This window comes from Cydia fagiglandana, chromosome 27 (assembly GCF_963556715.1).
Source record: "Cydia fagiglandana chromosome 27, ilCydFagi1.1, whole genome shotgun sequence".
Taxonomy (NCBI): Eukaryota; Metazoa; Arthropoda; class Insecta; order Lepidoptera; family Tortricidae; genus Cydia; species Cydia fagiglandana.
In genome coordinates, this window is record NC_085958.1 from 5,317,984 (window position 1) to 5,342,943 (window position 24,960).

A 24,960-nucleotide genomic window follows, 5' to 3' on the forward strand; every position below is an offset into this window, starting at 1 on the left:
ATAACATATGTGAAAGTATACATTTTATTTTGACGAAACCGGAGGTGGATGAGCTATCTGTGTGATGACGAAGCCTGCGCTGTGGATCTGAAGGTACCTATGCCATTATTTTTTTTAATCGTATGGCTTATGCAAAAATGGACAGTTATATAAATGCCACGAAATATAAATTACATTACAATTAAAAATTAAATTAAATGTCAATATTCAGTGCGTTTAGCCACGCTATTGCATCGGGTGTTAGGCGCAGCAGGTCTTAGTTGTAGTAGTAATCACTTTATTGCACACAACACAGGTTTACATAATATTTACAGAAATAAAGGTACAAAGGCGAACTTATCCCTGTAAGGGATCTCTTCCAGCTAACCTTCGAGTAGATGAGGGGAGACTGAAAATTAGATAGACAAACATTACAATTAGACAATTAGGTCTTCTGGTGGTCCCGAGTATGACTGAAGAGGGCATCGCTGAATTATATGCTCCTTAGTCATATGCCATTAGTATTAGTATTAGTGTCATGTTAGTAGTATATGCCATTATTAGTATTAGTATTAGTATATTAGTTAGTGTATTAGTAGTCGTATTAGTATTAGTGTCATGCTAGTAGTATATGCCATTATTAGTATTAGTATTAGTATTAGTATATTAGTTAGTGTATTAGTAGGAGTATTAGTATTAGTGTCATGTTAGTAGTATATGCCTTCACCAAGGAGGAGTTTTGGCCGAAGGGTGTCAAGTTCCGGCGGTTCCGCGGCCGGCTCCCTGACACTGCGGGGTTGCGAACTGCCACGCAACCATAATTGTGTTTTTAGTTTTAAGATATATTTTGTATTAATATGTATGCTAGTTTTAAGGTATTTATCTATGGGCCAATAGTTGCCTGAAAATAAATGTTTTCATTTCATTTCATTTCATTATTACTTTAGTTTCATTTATTCAGCAAAAATAATACAGTATAATAAGTAACATCAAAAATATTAAAAACTAAACATAAAGACTAAAATTAAAAACTACCTAAAATTAAAAATTAACTAATCTAAATTAAAGTAAATCTAAAAAAGGCCCCCGCGGCAATGTGCCAAAGATGCTGGCAGCATTCCCTCGCTGAATGGCAATACTAAAGCGTTGCGAGAGAAAGCTGCCAGCTCTGTGGTCACCGGTAGTATCGGCCAGCTTTTATTGAGTTGTTTTTTTTGGGTCAATAAATTGCTTCGGTAAGATAATTCATCATCATCATCATCATCTCAGCCTATATACGTCCCACTGCTGGGCACAGGCCTCCTCTCGAGCGCGAGAGGGCTTGGGCTATAGTCCCCACGCTAGCCCAATGCGGATTGGGGACTTCACATACACCTTTGAATTTCTTCGCAGATGTATGCAGGTTTCCTCACGATGTTTTCCTTCACCGAAAAGCGACTGGTAAATATCAAATGATATTTCGTACATAAGTTCCGAAAAACTCATTGGTACGAGCCGGGGTTTGAACCCGCGACCTCCGGATTGCAAGTCGCACGCTCTTACCGCTAGGCCACCAGCGCTTCAAGAAGATAATTATTGTTTATATAATGTTTGTTTAATGGTTTATTTGAGCGATCAGAGTAATTAATCACTCGTTTGTAAACAAGGGGCCGCTTTGTTTATAAAAACGGCCAAGGGTGAATCGGTCATGCGTAATGATGGTTTTAAAAGTCAGTAAATAAAGTCGGTACAAAGTTGAAGGCATATTTTCTAGGAATTGGTTACAATCGCTAGGCCTGTACATCACCATCATCATCATCATCTCAGCCTATATACGTCCTACTGCTGGGCACAGGCCTCCTCTCGAGCGCGAGAGGGCTTGGGCTATAGTCCCCACGCTAGCCCAATGCGGATTGGGGACTTCACATACACCTTTGAATTTCTTCGCAGATGTATGCAGGTTTCCTCACGATGTTTTCCTTCACCGAAAAGCGACTGGTAAATATCAAATGATATTTCGTACATAAGTTCCGAAAAACTCATTGGTACGAGCCGGGGTTTGAACCCGCGACCTCCGGATTGCAAGTCGCACGCTCTTACCGCTAGGCCACCAGCGCGCAGCGCTCTGCCTAGGCCTGTACATAATGATGATTTTACTGCATTCTTAATGCAAAAAATGAAGGTTCTCTCGTTATAGTATTAAATTTAATAAATTATCAACAAAAAAAAAACAACAAAAGTCAATTACTTAGATATAATTTCCTATGGTACCATAGAAGTTCATAATAATCTAAACATTTACTAAGCACTAAAATATTATTTGTATGAACAATTTGTTGGTCATTAGTACAAATTAGCGTCGACCGGAACCGGAAATGGCGCGTAATGGCCGCTGGAGGCTTGCCAGCACACTTGTTCACTGTTTATGTTATTAAAATTTGACACAATACGTGCATAGAACACAAGTCTAAAATGGCTACAAAAAAGATACGATTTTTTAGGGTTCCGTACCCAAAGGGTAAAACGGGACCATATTACTAAGACTTCGCTGTCCGTCCGTCCGTCCGTCTGTCACTAGGCTGTATCTCACGAACCGTGATAGCTAGACAGTTGAAATTTTCACAGATGATGTATTTCTGTTGCCGCTATAACAACAAATACTAAAAACAGAATAAAATAAAGATTTAAATGGGGCTCCCATACAACAAACGTGATTTCTGACCAAAGTTAAACAACGTCGGGAGTGGTCAGTACTTGGATGGGTGACCGCTTTTTTTGCTTTTTTTTTGCATTATGGTACGGAACCCTTCGTGCGCGAGTCCGACTCGCACTTGCCCGGTTTTTTCCACAAATAAAACTTTAAAACGTTCTCCTGAACAATTCATAAAATGTCGCTTAAGGGTTTCTCCTTTCCACCGTCGATATAATACTCCTTGTGTTCAGGGCCGTCTTAAACTATGCTGGGCCCTTGGGCGCATAAAAATTTGGGGCCCTTTTGGAGAGTAAAGAAAGCGAATTAAGCCATAGAGAAAAAAAACCGGTTGCACTCCAGGAGTGCCGGCAGAAGTGAAAACTCAATGACATTGTAACAGTTTTTCGATCAGGTCACGTGTCCGTCTTAAAGTGACATTCCATTTCCAACTGCAGCTGCAATACTGTTCATTTTCTATGGAAATTGACAATGACAGCGACGCGTTTCCATAGTAAAATGAACAGTATTGCAGCTGCAGTTGGAAATGGAATGTCACTCTTACGAAGCGTCTTACGTCTTACCAGAGATATATATAACTCCGTATAAGATAAATAAAGTCTAAGAAAAAAACGTGCCTCTAACGGCCAAGGAAAAGTCGTTCTCGAATAGATGGCGCCATTACCTTTTTACTATTCTCGGCTAGATGGCGTTAACGACACCGTTTGGTATTTGACAATTTTAACACATCGGTGAAAGAACATGGGTCAGTAGGGAACAATAAAAATTAAGAATCATTTATCCGTAAACATATTTTGATTATTTTATACATTTTCAATTTTATTTTAAGTTTTAATCGTGTGTCGATAGATGGCAGTGAACGCATATATTTAGTATGGAAACCGCCTTTAGGAACATTACCGTTCAAATTCTCGGGCCAAATTAGCACACACACACAATTACGCCTACATTCAAATAGAACGACGCGTTTACAGAGCCTGTAATCAAAGCTGGTAAACAAAATAAGAGTCATCTTTATTACTCTAATGGTACATAGCTAAGTGTAGATGAAATGCATATAATGTCAATAACTACCAATCAGCGACATTAATCCGCTAATAACCTTCTTGCTGTACGTACTGGCCGCTTAGAGTTCGCGGTTCATATTTGATTAGAATATGACTTGGACAGGGATAGGTTTATGCGATACATTGAAGAACCAGTCAAATAATTCACGTATAATAATTTAATGCAGATTAAAAGATAACTAGTTAAAATGTTGTTATGACATGACAGACTAACTCAACATAAGTAAATATATATCATTGTTGTATAAATGTATTCCGCTATAATAAGTATTTTGTATATTTTATTATGTATCTGTATGGCAGTGCGAAGTCACGTTCAGGTATAGTCTGTCCGTTTTTCTAAGATCAAGTACGCCACAGTAAATGTATGGCGAACTTGAGCTTAGAAATCGGACTGGCTATACAGTCTGCAAAATTTACATGGGTACAAGAATCGGGTCAAAAATATTTGAACAGGCGGAGTCACAATAAATCCCCACTTTCAGTTCAGAATATTTTATATGTATATAGCCGGTCAAGCAAGTTTGTCAGTAGAAAAAGGTGCAAAATGAAAATTTTGTATGGGACCACAGCCGTTTGCGCGCTTACATTTTCTAAATTTGCCGCTCTTTTCTGTGTGCATTTGTTAAATTAATTCAGTGAAAGCATGATAGGAAAAATGTATCTACATATAGGAGACCGGGTATGATTATCTCACGGGTTATATCTCATGAATAGAACATATTCTAGATGGTTTACTAACGAATGGCCCAAAAACGTTTCCCAAAGTATCACATCCCAAACTATGTTTCCCAAATTATCATTTCCCAAAAAAATGTTCGGCAAAACAACTTATCGCATATTTTCAGTTAGCAATAGTCTTTTTTGGCAAGTTATTGTTTAGCAAATAATTACTTGGACAAGTTTCATTTTACCAAATATTATTTAGTCAAATGTATCATTAAGCATAACTTACATGTCCCAAAATATTGCACGGCATACAATTTACATAGGTACCAATAGAGAGGAGGCTGCGGAATTTATTTGTCTGGTATTTAGCTGATCATTACATATATGTACATAGTAAAATGTAACGTCAAAAAAAACATTCCTCAAAAATATGTAGTAAATGATCACTAAAATTAAAACTCCATTTTAATATAAAATGATAACCAAATTTGCTACATCTTGCTATTCTATTAAAGCAAATAACACCAAAGTAATAATTGTAACCCAAAAATTGTAAATAACTACCAATTTTTAAACCACATTTTAGTCTAAAATAACATGCAATTTTTTTTACATCTCGTTATTCTATTAAATTAATTAATCCACTTCGATGACCTTTTTCTAGTACACAGTATTTCGTTTCTGTATGGACGGCAGTTCTAACCTAACCCACTTTTCTAATAGCATTTCGATTCTGTGAGGGTCACAGTTCTAACCTAACCTAACCCACTTTTCTGATAGTGGTTCCGTTTTGTGAGGATCGCAGTTCAAACCTAACCCAACCCACCCAAATTACGTAGAATTTAACGTACCTATATTAACATAACAAAAATTACTTTAAATAGATATGCTTATTTGTCAAATTTGCGAAGTGACAATTTTGACCAAACATCTTTTTGGAATATAATCATCAACTGAAAAATAATAAATAATTATAATTATAATTTAATTTGTTCAAATACTTCATTGTAATATAATCATCATTCTCTTGCCCTTGTTCCATTCACTTGGGGTCGGCGCAGCATGTCTTTTTGGAATATAATATTAGACAATAAAAAACGTTTGCTAAATAAGTTTTTGTCCTAATAACATTTGACAAAGTAAAATCATGCCAAATGATAATTTGACCAAATAAATTATATGCGAAGTGTAACTTTGCTAAAGGTTTCTTTGGGAAATGAAATTATTGCGATAAGTTTGTTGGGAAGTGAAATTTGGCGAAATGTATTTGGCCCAAACGAAAGTACACCATTCTAGATATCTTGCCAGGCATCCACTCAATTTCATGTCTCTCTAATTGGACGCTTTTTTCCATAGTTCTCTGCGAATAGCATCTTGTGGGAATCTGAATGGAAAGTAATGTAAAATGGCAATACCAAATTTGATTATTAATTTGAAAGAACTAGGTAGTTTTTTATAGCTCCATCTCATGAAATAAAAAAGGAAAATACAAATCTGTAAGAAGGAATTTATTTATAATTATATAGAAAATACCTAAACCAAACACAAGTTAATAAAATAGTCTACTTCATTTGGCATAACACCATCCCTATTATCCTCGCAATTTAAAAAGTCGTATGTTGTTATGAAAGTCGTATGCAGTTGTTACGTTTTAGCTTAGCACGGTAGTATTGAAAACAAATCTTCATGTTTTTTCCAAATTTTACTGAAGTTATCTGTTTACTACAAGTGAAAAGTGATTCCATTGTCCTTGGTATGAACTAAAATAACTTCTGCACCACTTCACGACACATGAATATATTTTTAATACAAAAACGTTGTTTTTATAAATCAATTTAGCCATTTGTCACTGACTGTCATCTCGGTCGCGTACTGAGATTGCCAATCGAGCAGTTTGTAAGTACCGCCTATCGCGGGGTAGTTTGCGTTGGGTCATAATTGAGCGGACAGAATACTTCCATGTATATCATTTCGCTGATAGATGGCAGTAAATGTACCGTGACTACAAAATTGACAATGACAGGACCCCTCTATACTATCTATTCTTTTTGGTCTTACGCTCTCGCGAGTTTAACATTTTTCCACATCACAAAAAGTGCACAGCGCCGCTAAAGAAGTTTTCACTTCAAAAACACATAGAATGCTCACTCCATAGGTACATCAGTTTTAGTACCAAAACTACTATAAAAAAAAAAACTATTATTTTTGTAGTCGACATCTAGCATCGAGTAGCAAAATTATCAGTACTGCTACTTGACAATAGATGTTCCGACGGCCAAAAAGTCTAATGCGCAACTATTATCTTCTAATATTATAGGTATAACTGGATTAACCGGAAGTCTATTATCAAATCCTATTAAAAGCGAAAGCTTTAAATATTACTTGTAAATCGTTGTTCAATACAATTTTCGTGAGTCGCGACACTAGAGAATTCTAGTATCAAGTAGCGGTACTGATAATTCCGCTACTCGATACTAGATGTCGCCTGCGAAAATATTAATCGTTTTGGTATCAACACTGATGTGTGAAGTGAGCACTCTATCTATTTTTTCTCGTTTAAAGCAGTTAAAAACCCTGACTCCGAGATCCTAGGAGTAGGGTGCATTGGGGTAAATGCGTAGGCGGGGTAATTCCAAAACTGGCAAATATGTAACTAAACTAGAAACGGTTTATACTTTAGCAACACGCAACACGCTTACGTGGCATCTTGCGTAATGTTGTTACAGTAGAAAGTGTTTCTAGTTTAGTAGATATTTGCCAGTTTCGAAATTACCCCGCCTTCGCATTTACCCCAATGCACCCTATATAAATAAATATACATATAAACAAGAAATGCTCGTTTAATTTTATAAGATTAAATTTCATAATGGAAAAATAAGCTTGTCAATATTTTCAGTTCATAACCCAACATTTTCATTATTATCTTGAAATCAATATGCCCAGAGGCAGACGTTGGCAGCTGTGTATTTTAATATAACGCGGAGTACGATGAAATAAATATTGCGTTTGCAAGATGTTGTGAAGAAATGATGTTTACTACAAGCTTTTTATTATTCTCTTTATTCATCATTCTTCTTAGGCTAGGGTTTATATTTATATTCAATAAAAGTAAAATATAAAAACACTTACAAAACAATAAAAAATACATATAAACACATTATAAAAAAAACCTAACCTAGGCTGCCGCCGGCAGCGGGGCAGGGCCCAGGCTGCCGGTGGTCAGGGCCGCAGAGTGAGGAACCGACGTACTATACGCGCCGTGTCCAAAATTACCGCCTTCTGCATCTGACCCTTGATCCAACCACCTAGCGAGAGTCTCTCTAGGTGTTGGTCGAGACTCTTCGCTATGAGAACGTTCGCTGACACGACTATAGGAACAATGATCGTCGAGTCAACATCCCACATGGCGGTTATCTCGTGAGCTAAGTCGAGATACTTGCTGGACTTGTCCTTCTCGGTCTTCACGAGATTCTCATCATGGGGGATGGTGACGTGAAAGCTTTTTTATTATTATTATATCTGGGAGACCAGGCATTGCTCGGAAAAGATATAAGAACTCAATATGAGCTTTATCCCAGAGATGAAATCTAGCTGGATCGATTTTTCGCCCCCGAGAATCCCAATATAGCAAATTTCATCAAAATCGTTAGAGCCGTTTCCAAGATACAAAACCTTAACAAATTATAGTTATACCAAGAAAAGTCTGCAGCGATTTTGTTAGCCCACGCAGTGAAAGTGTTATTTTAAACGTCAAACTTCTATCAAATTCTGACGTATAAATAACATTTGCTCTGCGTGGGCTATCAAAATCGCTGCAGACTTTTCTAGGTCTGACTCTATACACCTAATGGTAACATTCCATTTCTAACCGCAGCTGCACTACCGGTACTGAACGCGACGCAAACGATGTACCAAACAACCTGTATTTATTTCATAATATGAAATTACATTATAAATTATTTCAAGCTAATCTATAGTAGGAAGTAGTATAGTAATACGCTAGGAATTTGTTCAACCTCATACTCTCATATTTCCATTACCGTACGGATGCATTTTCTAGATGCACGCCGTGCCTTGCATTTATTATTGAAAAGCTTTACCAAAGATAATAAATAGTATAGAGATCCTGTTATAGTAAATTTTGTAGTCACAGTAAATTTACTGCCATCTATCGACATACGATTAAAACTCAAAATGAAAATGAATACAACTATCAAAAAATATATATATGGATAAATGATTTTATTATTTTTATATCATTTCGACCATGGTCTTTCACTGATTATGTGTTAAAATTGTTAAATATGAAACAGTGTCGCCTACGCCATCTAGTAGCATAGGGCAAAGGTGTGTAGCGCCATCTATCCGAGAATGATTTTTGAGGCACGTTTTTCTCCTTTTTCATTATTGACTTTATTCATCTTATACGTAGTTACATACGTCTTTAAAGAATCTCGATCGAATTTCGTAAAATATTCGACTTTAATTTAAATAAAGTCATCTTCCTCGCGTTATTCCGGCATTTCGCCACGGCTCATGGGAGCCTGGGGTCCGCTTGGCAACCAACCCCGAGAATTGGCGTAGGCACTAGTTTTTACGAAAGCGACTGCCATCTGACCTTCCTACCCAGAGGGTAAACTAGGCCTTATTGGGATTACTCCGGTCTCTTCACGATGTTTTCCTGTTTTTTAAGTAAAATGTTTTTAATACAAACTTTTTTTATTAAATAATAAAAGTTAAAAGTTGTGGTACAAAATTTTTAAGTATATAACACATTTTAACTTTTTGCCGACGCGGGAAATAATTGGGTCTATCAAAAATAACTCAGTTATTCCTTCCCACCAGCTAGGAGGCAAGTAACAAAGTTTTTATGGTAAAAATGTTAAAAAAAATCTGACTGATTGGGCATGACATTGCGCGTCTGGCGGCGGCGGCGGCGACCATTCTGTGGGAGCCTGGGAACTAAAGGTCCAATCGCTGTGTCTCGCTCCATGGTTAGGTATGGTTGCCGCCTCCGTCGCCGCCAATCGATGTTCAGATGGCAACTGCAGAAAAGGAATGTACAGGTTTTTAAAGGGTCGGCAACGCGCACACACCCCTGGAGCTGCAGGCATTCATATGCTACGTTGATCGCTTACCATCAGACAAGCCGTATACTTGTTTGCCATCGACGTGGAATGAAAAAACCGTTAGCGCGATGTAGAAATTTCTATAGTTTTTACAGCGCCATCTTTCGGCAAATTGGGTGAACTTGACAACTATAAACGCAAACATTAAGCACCACTCATTATTAACGGTTTAGCGCCTAAACCAACTGTTTCGCTAAATTGAATTCCTACCGTATGCATTCATCGTATGCAGCACACACGGCTGATCCAATTTAAACTATAATCCAACTGCTTAAGATCTAACGCATTCGCATTATGTAAATTTGCATGTGAATCTAGGTTGCAACGAGTTATTAAGGTAATTTCAACTTTATTTGTACTGAAATAAGCCCTCAAGCGGACGCAGTATCTAACTTTGTATGCAACACAGCAAGCGCACGTCAATTTTGTTTTATAAAAGAGCGTATGTTGTCTGGAATAACGTGGCGTTTACGTCCTTTTGAGGATTAGTGTAGAATTTTGGATGTAAGCCAAATTGTGTGCCGTTAGTGAAATTCTCAAAGGTTTCCTTGTAATTTTACATAAATTGTTGGCGTACCCTAATTTGTAGTTCTTCCCTCTTCCGGGCTTCTGGAATATAAAAAAAATACTAAATTTTCTGGAAGCATTTTTAAAAAAATGTGAAAATTAAGTTAGGACCGCATATGAAAAAAATTAAAAGTACTTTTTACAAGCTTTTATTATTTTGCAATGTATTTTAATGTTTCGATTTTGGCCCCACGTTGGGCGCCATTACACCAATATAAGTGTGCAACGATTTTGATTGCACACGCAGTGAAAGTGTTATTTTAAACGTCAAACTTCTATGAAGTTATGACGTACAGTCCGCGACAAAAGCTGGTATCAAAAATTTAAAATTTAACAAAAAAAATTTTTTGTTTCAGTTCACAATGAAGAAACGTGATGTGGTGTTGGTGGTGATACTGAGCTGCGGCGCTATAGCCGTCCTTTTCGCACTCGCCGCGTACTTGTATATGCGGCGGCGGAGGAGAAAGAGAGAGGACGATGAGGACGGCACGAGCTGCGCCATTAGGTAAGTGTAATCCTATGAAATTATTTAGTTGTTAGGGTTCCGTATCCAAAGGGTAAAAACCGGGCAAGTGCGAGTCGGACTCGCGCACGAAGGGTTCCGTACCATAATGCAAAAAAAGGCAAAAAAAAAACGGTCACCCATCCAAGTACTGACCCCGCCCGACGTTGCTTAACTTCGGTCAAAAATCACGTTTGTTGTATGGGAGCCCCACTTAAATCTTTATTTTATTTTGTTTTTAGTATTTGCTGTTATAGCGGCAACAGAAATAAATACTAAAAAGTACGGAACCCTCGGTGGGCGAGTCGCTGGCAGTACATGTGTTCAACATATTATGAATCGTAGCGTTTCACAAAACCCGTATGTAGCGAAAAGCGCCTACGACAGAACGAACAGAGAACTCGCCTAGCGGGTCTTAGACTGAAATATCAATAAGTACAGTCAGCAGCAGAAGTTGCTAAGCGGGCCAAGTGTTCAAAATTACCTCGACACGCTCTTCTCTTAACAATAAAGTTGCGTCAAGATCATTTTGAATACCTGGCCCGCTTAGCAACTTCTGCTGCTGACTGTATCAATCAACCTAGTATCTATAATATCCATATTTGAAAACACCGCAACTAAGTAGTAGTCCAAACTCCAGTAACTTACCTAGTAAGTATCAAGTTGTCAAACGGCCAACTTAAGTCGGATGCTAAGTTTGTAAGTTGGTAAGTACCTTGCTAGGCTAGCGGTCACTGAAGACTTGAAAATACTGAACTTAGTATTTACTTTCACTATATACTTAAAGCTGCCTTTTTACTTACTTTTATTTAACTTGCAATGTTAGTTGAATCCATTTCTTCAACCACAGAATAAATAATAGTACTAGGTACAGAAGACTCACTCTCTAAAAAAACGCGTCTGTTACGATCGGGACAGATATGGCCGCTAGGTGGCGACAGCGCCACGCGCGGCTTATGTCTAGACATCAAAATTGGTGTGGAACGGATGTACTTGTAGCCTTGCAAAGCGACGAAATCGTGGAGTGAGCCACGCCTGCTTCAACCAAAAACTTTACTTTTGACACCGTCAGGTCATTCGATTATCGGAATCAGATCGCATAACTAAAACTCGAATAAAATTGGCCCATTACAACGGCCACAGCCATAACACAAGCCTTCTTGAGCTTACTCAATTTGTGTACCTATACTCTGTATCTTTAGGTATTTAAATAAAATTAAACTAAATCTACCCTCAAATGGCTGCTTATGCAAAAAAGATTACACGGATGTATGATGTATGAGTCAGGTCGTTCAGTGACTGATCCAGGCGGTTTTTTGTATTTGGTTAGTTAACCAATAAATGTTATAACTACCCGAAAATTTACAAATTGTTTGTTTACTTTCATTTAAATACCTAAAAGATACATACTATATGTAGATATGTCCTATAGTTCGTTTTTTTAGCATTAGACAGAACTCCACAGAAGCAAGCGTGCAGTTTTTATCAGGCCCTTTAATAGTTAATAATTATTGAATTATCTAATGTAGCACGGTCAATACATATAATTTTCTTCAAATTATAACCGCTATAAGTGTCGGATTTGGAACCACAAGCTTACTTCTGCGAAGTTCTTTCTAATGCTAAAATAACAAACTATATAATAAGTATAATGATTTTTGGGTTGGTTTAATGGAAGAACAGCGCTGGCTTTGCCAGCTACATGCTGAGTTGTGACCCTTTTATGGCATTTTTCACTAAATGTTATACATTGTATATTTGTCAACATGATCTTGTCATCTGTGTTTGTTTGTCATAAATAAATGTATTTTTATTCTATTCTATTCTATTCTAAATCAATAAACAAGGTCTGTGACAGTTATTCCGGTCTATTCACTACATTTGAACGATCATAACCATGTGCACTCATATATGTTACGAACTCATTCGCCCAAAAACAACTCGGTTGATCTTCAGATGTCATCGATCGTGAATGAAACGGAGCTGAATGATTCCTTGTAAGGCCCAGCCGTACATGGAAAATCCAGAACCTGTCACTGGAATTTGAACCTATAGTGAAGGAAATAGAGTTGATTTTGGTATTGTTTGAAAATTTAACGAATCAAAACAAATGCGTCTCTATTCCGATTGAATATGATTTAAATTTCATCGAACTGAATAAGAACTATAGGTAGGATCTTGGGTCTTAGGCGGTTATGTAGGTACAGATGTAGTGCATAATTGTTTTCCATCGTATTTTCTCGGAAACGTTCGTATTAGTCATGCTACTTCACTCAACCTCCGTACTTTTTGTATCGAGACTGACTAAAATAGCAACACACGTTCGTGACAGTGAAACACTTAATGTGTGAATGTCACGCCCTCGCCAGACAAAGAATGAAGGACTTTGGAGCAGGATACCTGGAACCAAAGGACTTTAAAACGCTACCCATGAGCTCCATCATCCAACACATGGATATGGTGGGAAAAGCTCTTGAGTAGTTGACGGATCTTTTCTAGAGGGCAATTGCACAAAAGATCCCTATGGGTTGAAGTGTATCCGTAAGGGCCCCCGAAAACAATAAGATAAGATAAGATAACGATGGAGAATAATTATGCACTACATCCTGCAAGTAGATGTTTACCTACATAATAATATTACTTTCTAACTAAAAAGTAATAAAAAGTTTTGCACGCATGAAAAGAAATTCGCCCTAACTTTTATTCTTTTATGCTACCCTTCTACCGATGTGAAAAGAAACAGTTATCTGTTTATGTCTGGCAAATTACCTATATTATTCTCTATGTACAGTCAAGGAATTTAAATTCCGACCCATTTCGTACTTTGTCACAGTGACAATCAATATGAAAGCCGCTAGAGACCTCATACGGTTGTCACTGTGACAAAGTACGAAATGGGTCGGAATTTAAATTCCTTGACTGTACCTAAAAACATACCTAACCAATTCGTTTCCCATTGCTATTCAAAGCTATTATTTATTCATTTAGGTATTTTGGTAATACCTGTCCAAATTTGAAAATAAAAGTAACAAAAAAAACATTTATATCGAGTTTTTCCTCACACATATTTACATTTAGAATGCATTATTACATTCACATTAATATACATAAAGTATATTTGAAAAATTCATTTAAAATAACATCAATATGACGACTGTTCTGGCCTAGTGGGTAGTGACCCTGCCTATGAAGCCGATGGTCCTGGGTTAGAATCCTGGTAAGGGTATTTATTTGTATGATGATACATATATATATGTTCCTGAGTCATGGTTGTTTTCTACGTATTTAAGTATTTATATACTACATGTATCGTTGTCTGAGCACCCACAACACAAGCTTTCTTGAGCTTACCGTGGGGCTTTGTCAATTTGTGTAAAAATGTCCTATAATAATTATTTATTTATTATTATTTATTATCAATGCTACAAATGTAAACATTTCGGCCCTCCTACTCTCGCCGTTCCCCGTATTATTAATATTTCATCATATTCATATCACGGCATGATATAAAACCATATAAACAATATGATTAAGGTCAATTATCCTCGAATATATGGTATGCAGCGGACTTAAGTATATCCATTGTTTCGTACCCGCGTATTTTGGGTCTCATATTATATGCATGAGGCTTACGTTGGATCGATAATGTGAATTATACTCATAGGTACCTTTTATCTTTCGGGCGTAATAAATAGTAGTTTCTGTTAAAAGGATTTTAGAAAATAGAGGCTGAGTTTTATTTTATTTTTCACCTCAGCAGCTCGAACAAGGGTACTTTGCTTCAAACAGTGAGCAAAATGCGATTTTGCTCACTGAGTCATTTTGTCTCACTCAGTGAGCAAAATCGCATTTTGCTCACTGAATGATACAAAATGAGTGAGCAAAATCGCATTTTGCTCACTGAGTGAGACAAAATGTCATTCAAGTGACCTTTATAGTCAAATGTCATTTCAATATGCGGGGTCTAATACAAGTTCGATATACTTGGGTTCTATTATCTCTGTCCCTCTAGGTATGTTCTCACTGCTTAGGGTGAAAAATTTTGTGTACTACACGAGATCAAAGTTATTTACATCTCGTGCGCTTTTGAATCCCTTACTACGCTCAAGACTCTAAATTAGATTCACTCGCTACCCTCGTGAATCTATTATAGAATCTTTCGCTTGCACGGGACTCAAAATAAGCACTCGAAGAAATATCAAACTTTGATCTCTTGTTGTACAAATAACTATTACTCATCCTGGAGGGGCGGATAGGACGCAAGCGGGGCTTGAGGAAAACTTAGCATTTTAGAGCCAGTGAAAGAAAAAGTAGGGGTCGTGTCGTATCAAAAAGTCAAAGAGCTGGCGCAAGATAGGGAAAGCTGGAAAATACTCCACCGACAAGAGAATAACGGTGCGATTCGGGAAATGAATTAGAGATGCACTAGATATGAAATAGTAAAGATATGTGACATTCCACGGCAAAAGGTACCTTATGGCAGCTGGCGCTTACGCTATTATTAACGCCGCTCAAATATTCAGCCGGGGAAATGGTACCTTTTGACGTGGAACGTCACATATCTTTACTATTTCATATCTAGCGCATCTCTAATTCATTTCCCGAATCACGCCGTAACTCTTAAGTTAATGATGATGATGATGTATTGAATCTGGCTTTTTGCTGTGGATACTAGGGGGCAACAAGCTAGAAGCTAGCTTTAGAAGTATGACTAGAGTTAAAAATTTACGCCACATGTAATGGACCAAGGGCGACAACTTCCTGGGTGCCACTTACAACACAAAATTCAACATTTAAGATATGAAATAATTTTCAAACTTAATTTTCTGAAATCTAGAAAAAAAAATGATGAAGTTGTCCTCAACTTGGCTGGCCAAGTAAGTAAATATTATTTATTGAGCACCAGTGTTAAATTTGGATATTTTGTATGATTTATATTTTTTAATTTACATTGCGATTTCCACGAATATAGTGAATAGATTCAGGCGTTACTTTGCTGAAATCCATATTAATTAAAACCAAAATTTTACTTTGATTTTTTTTCAATGAATATATATTTTTGGTATGCATTTATTGATAAAAACTAAGAAATAAACAAACAAACATAATAAAACTTACAAAACTATAGATAAAAAATTTGCCCTAGATCGCCGTCAACGGGCAAGGTGCCCAGAAGACTGGCCGTATTCCCCCGCTGTATAGCGATGCTAATACGCTGGGTGAAATAGTGGCCAGCCCTCTGGTCACCAGAAGCCTCTATTAAGCGCGCCGACAAGTCTTTGTACAGTCGACGCGCACTCGGCCCCCATGGTCCCAAAGGCCGCAAATATGTAGCTGCTTCCCAGAGCGGCATATTTGCGGCGCTTGAGGCTTTCGACTGAGGAAGCCGCAGCGCCAGCAGAATCTTTGGTGCTTGGAACATAAGACGGTGCCAGGGTATCAACGCAAGTAGCGTCCCAAACTAGCGGCCGACCCATGCTCCAAGGCACCAGTGTCATTCCGTCGGGCCTCTTGCCGTCATCCCTGGCCAGACCGCTGGGCTCGAGGACTGCAGGTACTTTGGCACTAGCAAGAGCCCGACGGAGGACATCATTTATACTGGCATGGCGGGGGATCCTGCCAGCGCTTCGAACACATGAGAGGCCATGGTGGCCAAGAATGTCCACCGTGGTGCCACATTGACAGCGATGTGGCTGATTAGTAGATGCCCCTAAACGTAAGCTAGCTGCTAGGCGGAAGGTAGTGTTGTCTAGGAAAGTCCCAATGTTTGGAGAGGGTAGCGCCTGCAGCCACAGACCTGACTCCCACTCTGCAGTCGCAAGGAGACGAGCTCGGTCTGTCGAACTAGGTGACGTATCTAAAAGGTTTTTCCGTACTAGTTGACAGAGCGGCTCGTCCCACTGCCTCTGCGAGCAGGGATTTTCAGGCAGGTCTGTGTTGGGACACGTTATAGACCAGACGTTCTTTGCCTCGGAGCAGTGTGCGGCCTCCATATATCCAATAGAAGGTATAGTATTCTCCCTATAAGGCTATGAGCACCATGCACCGAGGACAAGAACGCAGGTAAGGATACACAAGAAATTTTGCGGATGCCCAGGCTGCCAAACCTAATGGGTAGGCTAGCCTGGGTCCAAGACCTTTCGTCAAAAGAGATGTTAAAGATGGATGTGAGTGTTTCAACTACCAATGTATCTAATTTTGAAACCAAATTGGGGTGTTTCCAAAGATGGGTTCCGCGAAGAATATACGTGAATTTTGGAACGAAAAGACAATGCTTAACGATCGAATATAGTCTGGTTTTATTTTTCATAAAATCGATTTCGACTGGCAAATCATATTACTTTTTGGCAATCGGGTTTTTTAACCTAATTAGACCCCGCTGAATCCGAATTTGCCGGTTGCTTGATCGAAATCTTGACCGGAAGTGAGATATTTGACATTAAAGGTCCCTTTTTTTAGTTTTTCGTAAATAACTCTTAAACGGTGGCGCATAGCAAAAAATGTTCTATAACATAAGTAATCTGCATAAAATTGCCTACAAGAAAGAGTCAGTACAATTTTTCGCTAGGATCAATATTCAAAGAGATATTAACGTGGGAAATTTAATTATAATCACTTCTAAGGTCCCTTTTTTTAGTTTTTCATAAATAACTCATAAACGGTGGCGAATATCAAAAAATGTTGTTAAACGATAATAATCTACACAAAATTTTGAATAAAACAGATTCAGTACACTTTTCGCAGGGATCAATATTTAAAAAGATAATAAAGAGGGAAAGTTCTAGTATGAGGAATTCTAAGTTTCCTTGTTTTATTTATTCGTTAATAATTTGAAAAGTATGACTCATAGCAAAAAAATCTTATACGTAAATAATAAACATAAAATTTCCTACAAGAAACATGTAGAACACTTTTCGCTAGGATCAATATTTAAAAAGACAAAGCAGCGGGTAAGTTATAAATAATCAATTTTAAGTCCCTGTTTAGTTTTTTGTAAGTAACTCCTAAACGATGTCCCGTAGCAAAATAGGTTTTTAAGAATAAATTACCTCCATAAAATTTCCTCCAAAAAATATCTGGAACACTTTTCTCTAGGATCAATATTTAAAGCGATATTTAAGGAAGAAAGTTAATTACAATCAGTTCACAGATCACTTTTTTTTAGTTATTCGTAAATAATTCGTAAACGGTGGCCCGTTGCAAAAAAATATTATACATAAACATTAAACATTAAATTGTCCACAAAAAAGGTTCTGTACACTTTTTCGCTACGATCAATATTTAAAGAGGTATTAAAGGGGGTAAGTTAATTGTAATCAATTTCCAGGTCCCTATTCTAAAATCCTGTTGGGGTCGGTTCAAAAACTAAGTAATGTCCGACTCGCGCTCGAATGCATATTTCTAATAGGTTTTCCTGTTACCTATAGGTAAAGAACTATTTTGTATGTTTTTTTTTCAAAATTTTAGACCCAGTAGTTTCGGAGAGCCCCCCCCCCTTTATCTCCGAAACTCCGAAAACTTACAACATAGTTTTTTTTTAATAAAAAAAAACTATTTTGTAAGTTTTGTTAGAAATATGCAGTCAAGCGTGAGTCGGACCAATTACTTAGTTTATGATCCGACCCCTACGGGTTTTTTTAAAGGCAATTCACTCGCGTTTCACATATAAAAAATACGTTGTTTAAATTTGGGTAATGTACGGAACCCTTGCAACGCGAGTCCGACTCGCGCTTGGCCGGTTTTTTCCTTTTGAGGTACGGAACCCTAAAAACTAAAAAAAAGTGACATGTGAATTGATTGTAATGAACTTTCTTTCTTTAATATCGTGTCAAATATTGATCCCAGAGAAAAGTGTTCAACATGTTTTTCGTAGAAAATTTTATGCCGATTATTTATTTACAAGAATATTAAGAACTTATTTTAGTTATTTTGCTATCAGCCTTATTTTACGAGTCATTTACGAAAACCTAAAAATAGGGACCTGAAAATTGATTACAATTAACTTACCCCCTTTAATACCTCTTTAAATATTGATCGTAGCGAAAAAATGTACAGAACCATTTTTGTGGACAATTTAATGTTTAATGTTTATGTATAATATTGTTTTGCAACGGGCCACCGTTTGCGAGTTATTTACGAAATACTAAAAAAAAGTGACCTGTGAATTGATTGTAATTAACTTTCTTCCTTTAATATCGCTTTAAATATTGATCCTAGAGAAAAGTGTTCCAGATATTTTTTGGAGGAAATTTTATGTAGATAATTTATTCTTGAAAACCTATTTTGCTATGGGACACCGTTTACGAGTTACTTATAATAAATAAAAATAGAACGTAATATAATTTACTGAATTTTTTATATATTTACAGAGATTCAGAGGATCGCCGTGGTCGTATGCCACGATTATAAACTTAAAAGTAATGTGGCATACGACCACGGCTATCCTCTGAATCTCTGTAAATATATAAAAAAATCAGTAAATTATATTACGTTCTATTTTTATATAAAAAGAAATGGAAACATTTATAATATTTCCTGCTTGATAATTTTAGATAAGAATTCTATCTTGTTTCATACTTTTTAGAGCGCGATTTGCAGTAGTCGGGTTTTAGTTTTTGAACTTATTTTTTATTTTAATTATTTTGGGGTCATGATTTCGTTACTAACTTTTTGAAGTCACTTTATATTACTTTTGCGAGGGCGTCCTCAGTACAGAAATGCACGCAGAGCGCCGCCTATATCGGGCTACGCCCGACTCCTTTAGGCCTATGAGGGCGCCGATGGCGGCCGTCTTTGGAAGGCGTACGTCGGGTTACGCTCGACACTTTTAGTATGAGGGCGCCGAAGGCGCCCGGTTTTGGAACGCGTACGTCGGGCTACGCCCGACTCTTTTAGTATGAGGGCACCGATTCGGCGCCCTGGCTTTGGAACGCGTACGTCGGGTTACGCCCGACACTTTTAGTATGAGGGCGCCGAAGGCGCCCGGCTTTGCAACGCGTACGTCGGGCTCCGCCTGACTCTTTTAGTATGAGGGCGCCCGGCTTTGGAACGCGTACGTCGGGCTACGCCCGACACTTTTAGTATGAGGGCGCCCGGCTTTGGAACGCGTATGTCGGGCTACGCCCGACTCTTTTAGTATGAGGGCGCCGAAGGCGCCCGGCTTTCGAACGCGTACGTCGGGCTACGCCCGACACTTTTAGTATGAGGGCGCCGAAGGCGCCCGGCTTTGCAACGCGTACGTCGGGCTCCGCCAGACTCTTTTAGTATGAGGGCGCCGAAGGCGCCCGGCTTTGGAACGCGTACAGCGAGCTTCGTACGGACAGCGTGCCTCGTCCGTCTCTTGTATGGCTGTTTCATACCTTTTAGCTGATCTAGACTTCTATACCTATTCACGTTATAAATAAAATATTGCAGGTCATTAAAAAAACACCGGGTATAGCGGCCAAACAAATTTCTTTTGCAAAAACCTTCTTGTATCGCCGTAGTCGCGTACCACGCGGATATAATCCAGAGCGCTTGTAGGTTCATAGTTCGAATCACCTAACCGATAAATTCATGTTTTATCTGGCGTATGCAAGCAAAGCCGGATGCAAAAGCTAACAATATTTATATGTTTGAAATGTGCTAATCGAGCTCTTTCCAATGATGTATAACACATCATCATTACTTAATTTTAGTTTTTTGGTTCGTGACTTTATGACCTCTAGAGGGCGCAGTGTTAATTTTTTTGTGACGCCATATAGCCTATAACCAGCGGACGATTAAGACGATTCGAATGACATATCGTTTGTTAAATTATAATAAGTACTTTAGAAGTTATGAGGGAACAGATGAACATACATACATACATACATACATACCCACATACATACCGGTCAAAATCATAACCCTCCTTTTGCGTTGCCGTAGTCGGGTAAAAACAGAATAAAATAAAGATTTAAATGGGGCTCCCATACAACAAACGTGATTTTTGACCAAAGTTAAGCAACGTCGGGAGTGGTCAGTACTTGGATGGGTGACCGTTTTTTTTTTGCTTTTTTTTTTTTGTTTTTTTTTTATTATTATGGTACGGAACCCTTCGTGCGCGAGTCCGACTCGCACTTGCCCGGTTTTTTAATTTCTACTCTTTTTTGCCAAGCTGATCTAAGCCTTCAAAATGCTTAGAAAACTTTATCCTAAAGGCCATTTCTTATTTACGTACTTAGTAATCAGTTATATCAGACTGAATTAATAATGGAGTCTATGATTTTAAGGAAAAGAGAATTTATAATATAATAAATATTTTACTAAAAGCTCTAGACTTCAGCTCTCCTTTGCTCTTCTATAAAATGCTCTTATATTTATACAGCGTGAAGTAGGGTAATTCGCCAGTAACTGGCCACCGGCCAATAACTGGCCACCCTAAACTAAAGTACATATCTGTCGGCGGCTGATCGTAAGATCAGGCATATCGTGAAATTCCTAGGCATATCTTGAAACGTGAAAATCTTTGACTCGTTCCCTGAGTCGACGAGCGGGGCTCCTATTTCTGGGCAGTTTGCCCTTCGGGCATCTGAAGCACCCTAACGAACGTATCCTACCTATATACTGGTTTAATGTGACTATCGTCAAAACATTACACAGGAACATTACGATCTGCCTGAACTTACGATCGGCCGCCGACATATCCATTAGAGTGTATTTATTAACGCGTACGTAGCGACGTCTATTAGACGTTTCATAGAACTATTTACTAAGCCTTTTCGAGACCTCGTCGGTGGGAAACAAATACCTATAAGTGATCACCGTAGCCTACGAAAACCTTTAATCCGTGGGTGCTGCCTACCCTTACATTGACTAACTGCCGTATTCGAACTTCAAGATATTCACAAGAGACGAGACGTACTAGATCCATTCTAGATACGTTATAGTTTAGATATACACTAGTTTAATTCTCTTTTGCAGCGCAATTCGGGCAACGAATGTCACTTTTACGTTAGATAGAGTAAGATATCTATTACATGTGAATTGGATCTCTAAGTCATATCCTGTGGAAATCGTTCAAGAGTATCTCCAGAATCGCGCAAATGACAAATTTGACAGGTTAGATCTTAAACATATCCTTATCGTATCTTGGTGATGTCTAAAAGATATCTAATAGATGTATATTTCAAAATCCGAATCGGGCCCTAAATATGTTCTCTCCTTTGAAAAACCCCATACTACTGTATTATCCCCTCGAGAAAACTAAAACGTAGATATCCCCCCTCCCCCCACCCATTATTCTACCCCCCCACATCTGTTATTCTAGTCTATACCCCAAATAAAACAAAGCCTAAATATTTTCACCGTCACAAAATTAAGATCGTTTAGATCGTTACAAATCTGACTGTTTATCTAATGATTTGCCAAGCAAAAATGAACTCTAAGTCATAGTCGTAGAGTCCATACAACTCGCTGCAGCAAACCGATGTTTTGCAGGTAGTTAGTCCAATTCAGGCCAAAAATTATTTGTTAGACTATTTTGAAGTGTGTTGTGTTGGAGGAAGGTTGACTTTTGATTGCAGATTCGAAAGACATATATACAAAGTTTCCAACCGATTGCTATGTCGACGCTAGAATAAAGCTAATTTTGTATTGTTCACGAATTAGATTTGAAACCTTAAATGTACTTTACAGCATTGTAATAAAGTCTATTTTCGATTGCAGAGTCTATTGAGAAGCTAAGGGTGACTTGTGTATACTTTCCCACATTTCAAAATGAACCTTTTCGTATTACAGTTAAGGTTTATTTTCTTTTACCAAATGTAGTACGGGGTTCAAGTCGCAGTTTCGAAGCGCGCTAAAATTCAGTATATTTGTGAATTTCGAACGTTCCTGTTGTGTTTTCGCAAAAAAAATAACCGCCTTGTTCCATATTTAAACTTCGCCGAATCTAAATTTGAGTTTTAGCCGTTTAGAATGTAGCTTGCATTTGTTTTTGTGTGACGAATATTTCGTTATTTGTGATCGTGTGTGCCATTTGTGAAACTTTGTGACAGTTATATTGGAAATATGAGTCTAAAGAGGTGAGTTTTGAAATTTTCAGTACGGTTTGTATGTAAACTTTTTATTGTAATTTTAGGTTGTAATTGTAGGTACCAAGTACCATGTTATTGCCACTGACGTAGTAAAAAAAAGAATTAAATAAATATTACAGGACATTATTACACAAATTGACTAAGTCTCACAGAAAGCTCAATAAGGCTTGTGTTCCGGGTATTTAGACAACTAAAATATGCAGGTTGATTTCGGGGACGTGGAGCAAGAGAGCCAGACATCATACAGAATCCAAAGATAAGCCTAATGATGTTGTTAATTATTGTTTATCACCAATAATGATGATTATTTTCCAGATGACAAGTAGGAAAATCATTTTTTTTTATACAATTTGGTGACTCTACTCAATGTGACGTCTTGTCGCTTTCCATACAGCGTATGTCAAAAGTCATAGGGTGACCATAATTACTTAGTATAACATTTATTTTACTTGAAAAATAAGAATAATTAAAGTAATTATCTTTTAATCAAATACTACCATATGATAATGTGGATCATTTACAGAGTCAGAAAAAGTGGTTCTGGATCACGACCCAGAAATCATCCTGTATATACGTGGGCTTTACTGAAAGTTTCTGGATTCTGATATATGAGACGACTTATTTTTTCTAAGTGGTCAGTTTCAGGAATTTTCAGTATACCCTTAGTATAGGTACATATAATACATATTATTTATAAATACTACATAGAAAACATCATGAATGACGTTCCAATAATTCAGACGAATTTCACATAAATTATTTGCGCACTTCATTTTTATACTACGTCAGTGGCCAACAAGCATACAGCCCGCCTAACGGTAAGCGGTTAATTAAATTTTGTATCAAAAGCTCTATTTTGACCGCAAACATGACGCCGAACCGCAATCTAATTCTAGTACCTACTGACATAGTTGGGTTTCGAATACCGTCGAAATAACTGAGATTAGGGCCCGATTCGGATTTTGAAATAGAAATCTTTTAGACATATTTTAGACATCACCAAGATACGATAACGATATCTTTAAGATCTAACCTGTCAAATTTGACATTTTCGCGATTCTGGGGATACTCGTGAACGATTTCCACAGGATGTGACTTAGAGATCCAATTCACATCTAATATCTCTTCTCTTATCTTACTCTATCTAACGTAAAAGTGACATTGTGCATTGGTTGTCCGAATTGCGCTGTAAAAGAGAACTAGTTGATATCTAAACTATAACGTATCTAGAATGGATCTAGTACTTGTCGTCTCTTGTGAATATCTTGAAGTTCGAATACGGCAGTATGTCATAAGATTTTAATGTTGGATGTTTAATACAATAATGGACCCTTTAGTCTGAACATTATTTTAAAAATTTAAACTACTGAACGGATTTTCATGCGGTTTTCACCTGTAAAAAAGTGATGATGAAACTTTTAGTATGGCCCACGTATGTATAAAAGTGTGTATAAATATATACATATATATTTATAGGTATACACACTTTTATATCCTCACACTTCCTATATATATATATATATATATATATATCTATACTAAAAGGGATATTATATATATATATATATATCCCTTTTAGTATGGCCCACGTATGTATAAAAGTGTGTATACACACTTTTATACATACGTGGGCCATATTGAAAGTTTCTGGATTCTGATATATGAGAAAATTTATTTTTTCTAAGTGGCCAGTCCAGGAATTTTCAGTAAGCCCTAAGTAGAAACACTTTTATACATAGAAAACATCCATTCCCCTACTCGATGCTAGATGTCGACTACAAAAATAATAGTCGTTTTGTTACATTTTTTTTTCTTTTTTAAATAATAAACTGATCGGCGATTGGCTCTAGTCACACCTGATGGAAAGTGAAGACAGAGCCTAAGGTGGAGCTCACCGGTTCAGTAATAGCCTATTCACTCTAGCTTTAAAGAGACCGATACTAAAACTGATATATGGAGTGAGCACTCTATGAATTTTTTTCTCTATAGTATCAGTTAGATAATACAGGAATGACCATGCGTGGAATAAATTATTCAATTGTGCCGATCGATTTAAGGTGGAATTAATAAACAATAATGCTTTTTTAGGGTTCCGTACCCAAAGGGTAAAACGGGACCCTATTACTAAGACTTCGCTGTCCGTCCGTCCGTTTGTCTGTCACCAGCGTATCTCACGAACCGTGATATGTCTAGCATTTGAAATTTTCATATCATATCGCTATAATAACAAATACTAAAAACAAAATAAAATAAAGATTTAAGTGGGGCTCCCATACGACAAATGTGATTTTTGATCGAA

The 24,960-nt window shown here is 37.4% G+C and overlaps 1 protein-coding gene across 3 annotated transcripts in view; it reads left to right on the forward strand.

The window, feature by feature from the left end:
* LOC134677883 (synaptotagmin-7) overlaps positions 1–24,960 on the forward strand; it is an 836,427-nt gene that overhangs the window by 222,537 nt on the left and 588,930 nt on the right. For 2 of the 3 annotated variants that reach the window (XM_063536318.1, XM_063536319.1), the window contains exon 2: positions 10,457–10,605. In XM_063536318.1, the coding sequence (XP_063392388.1) occupies positions 10,463–10,605 (143 nt within the window). In that variant the 5' untranslated portion in view covers positions 10,457–10,462. Of the gene's footprint in view, positions 1–10,456; positions 10,606–22,390; positions 22,650–24,960 lie in introns of those variants that run through there. The other variant, XM_063536323.1, reaches the window with a different exon arrangement.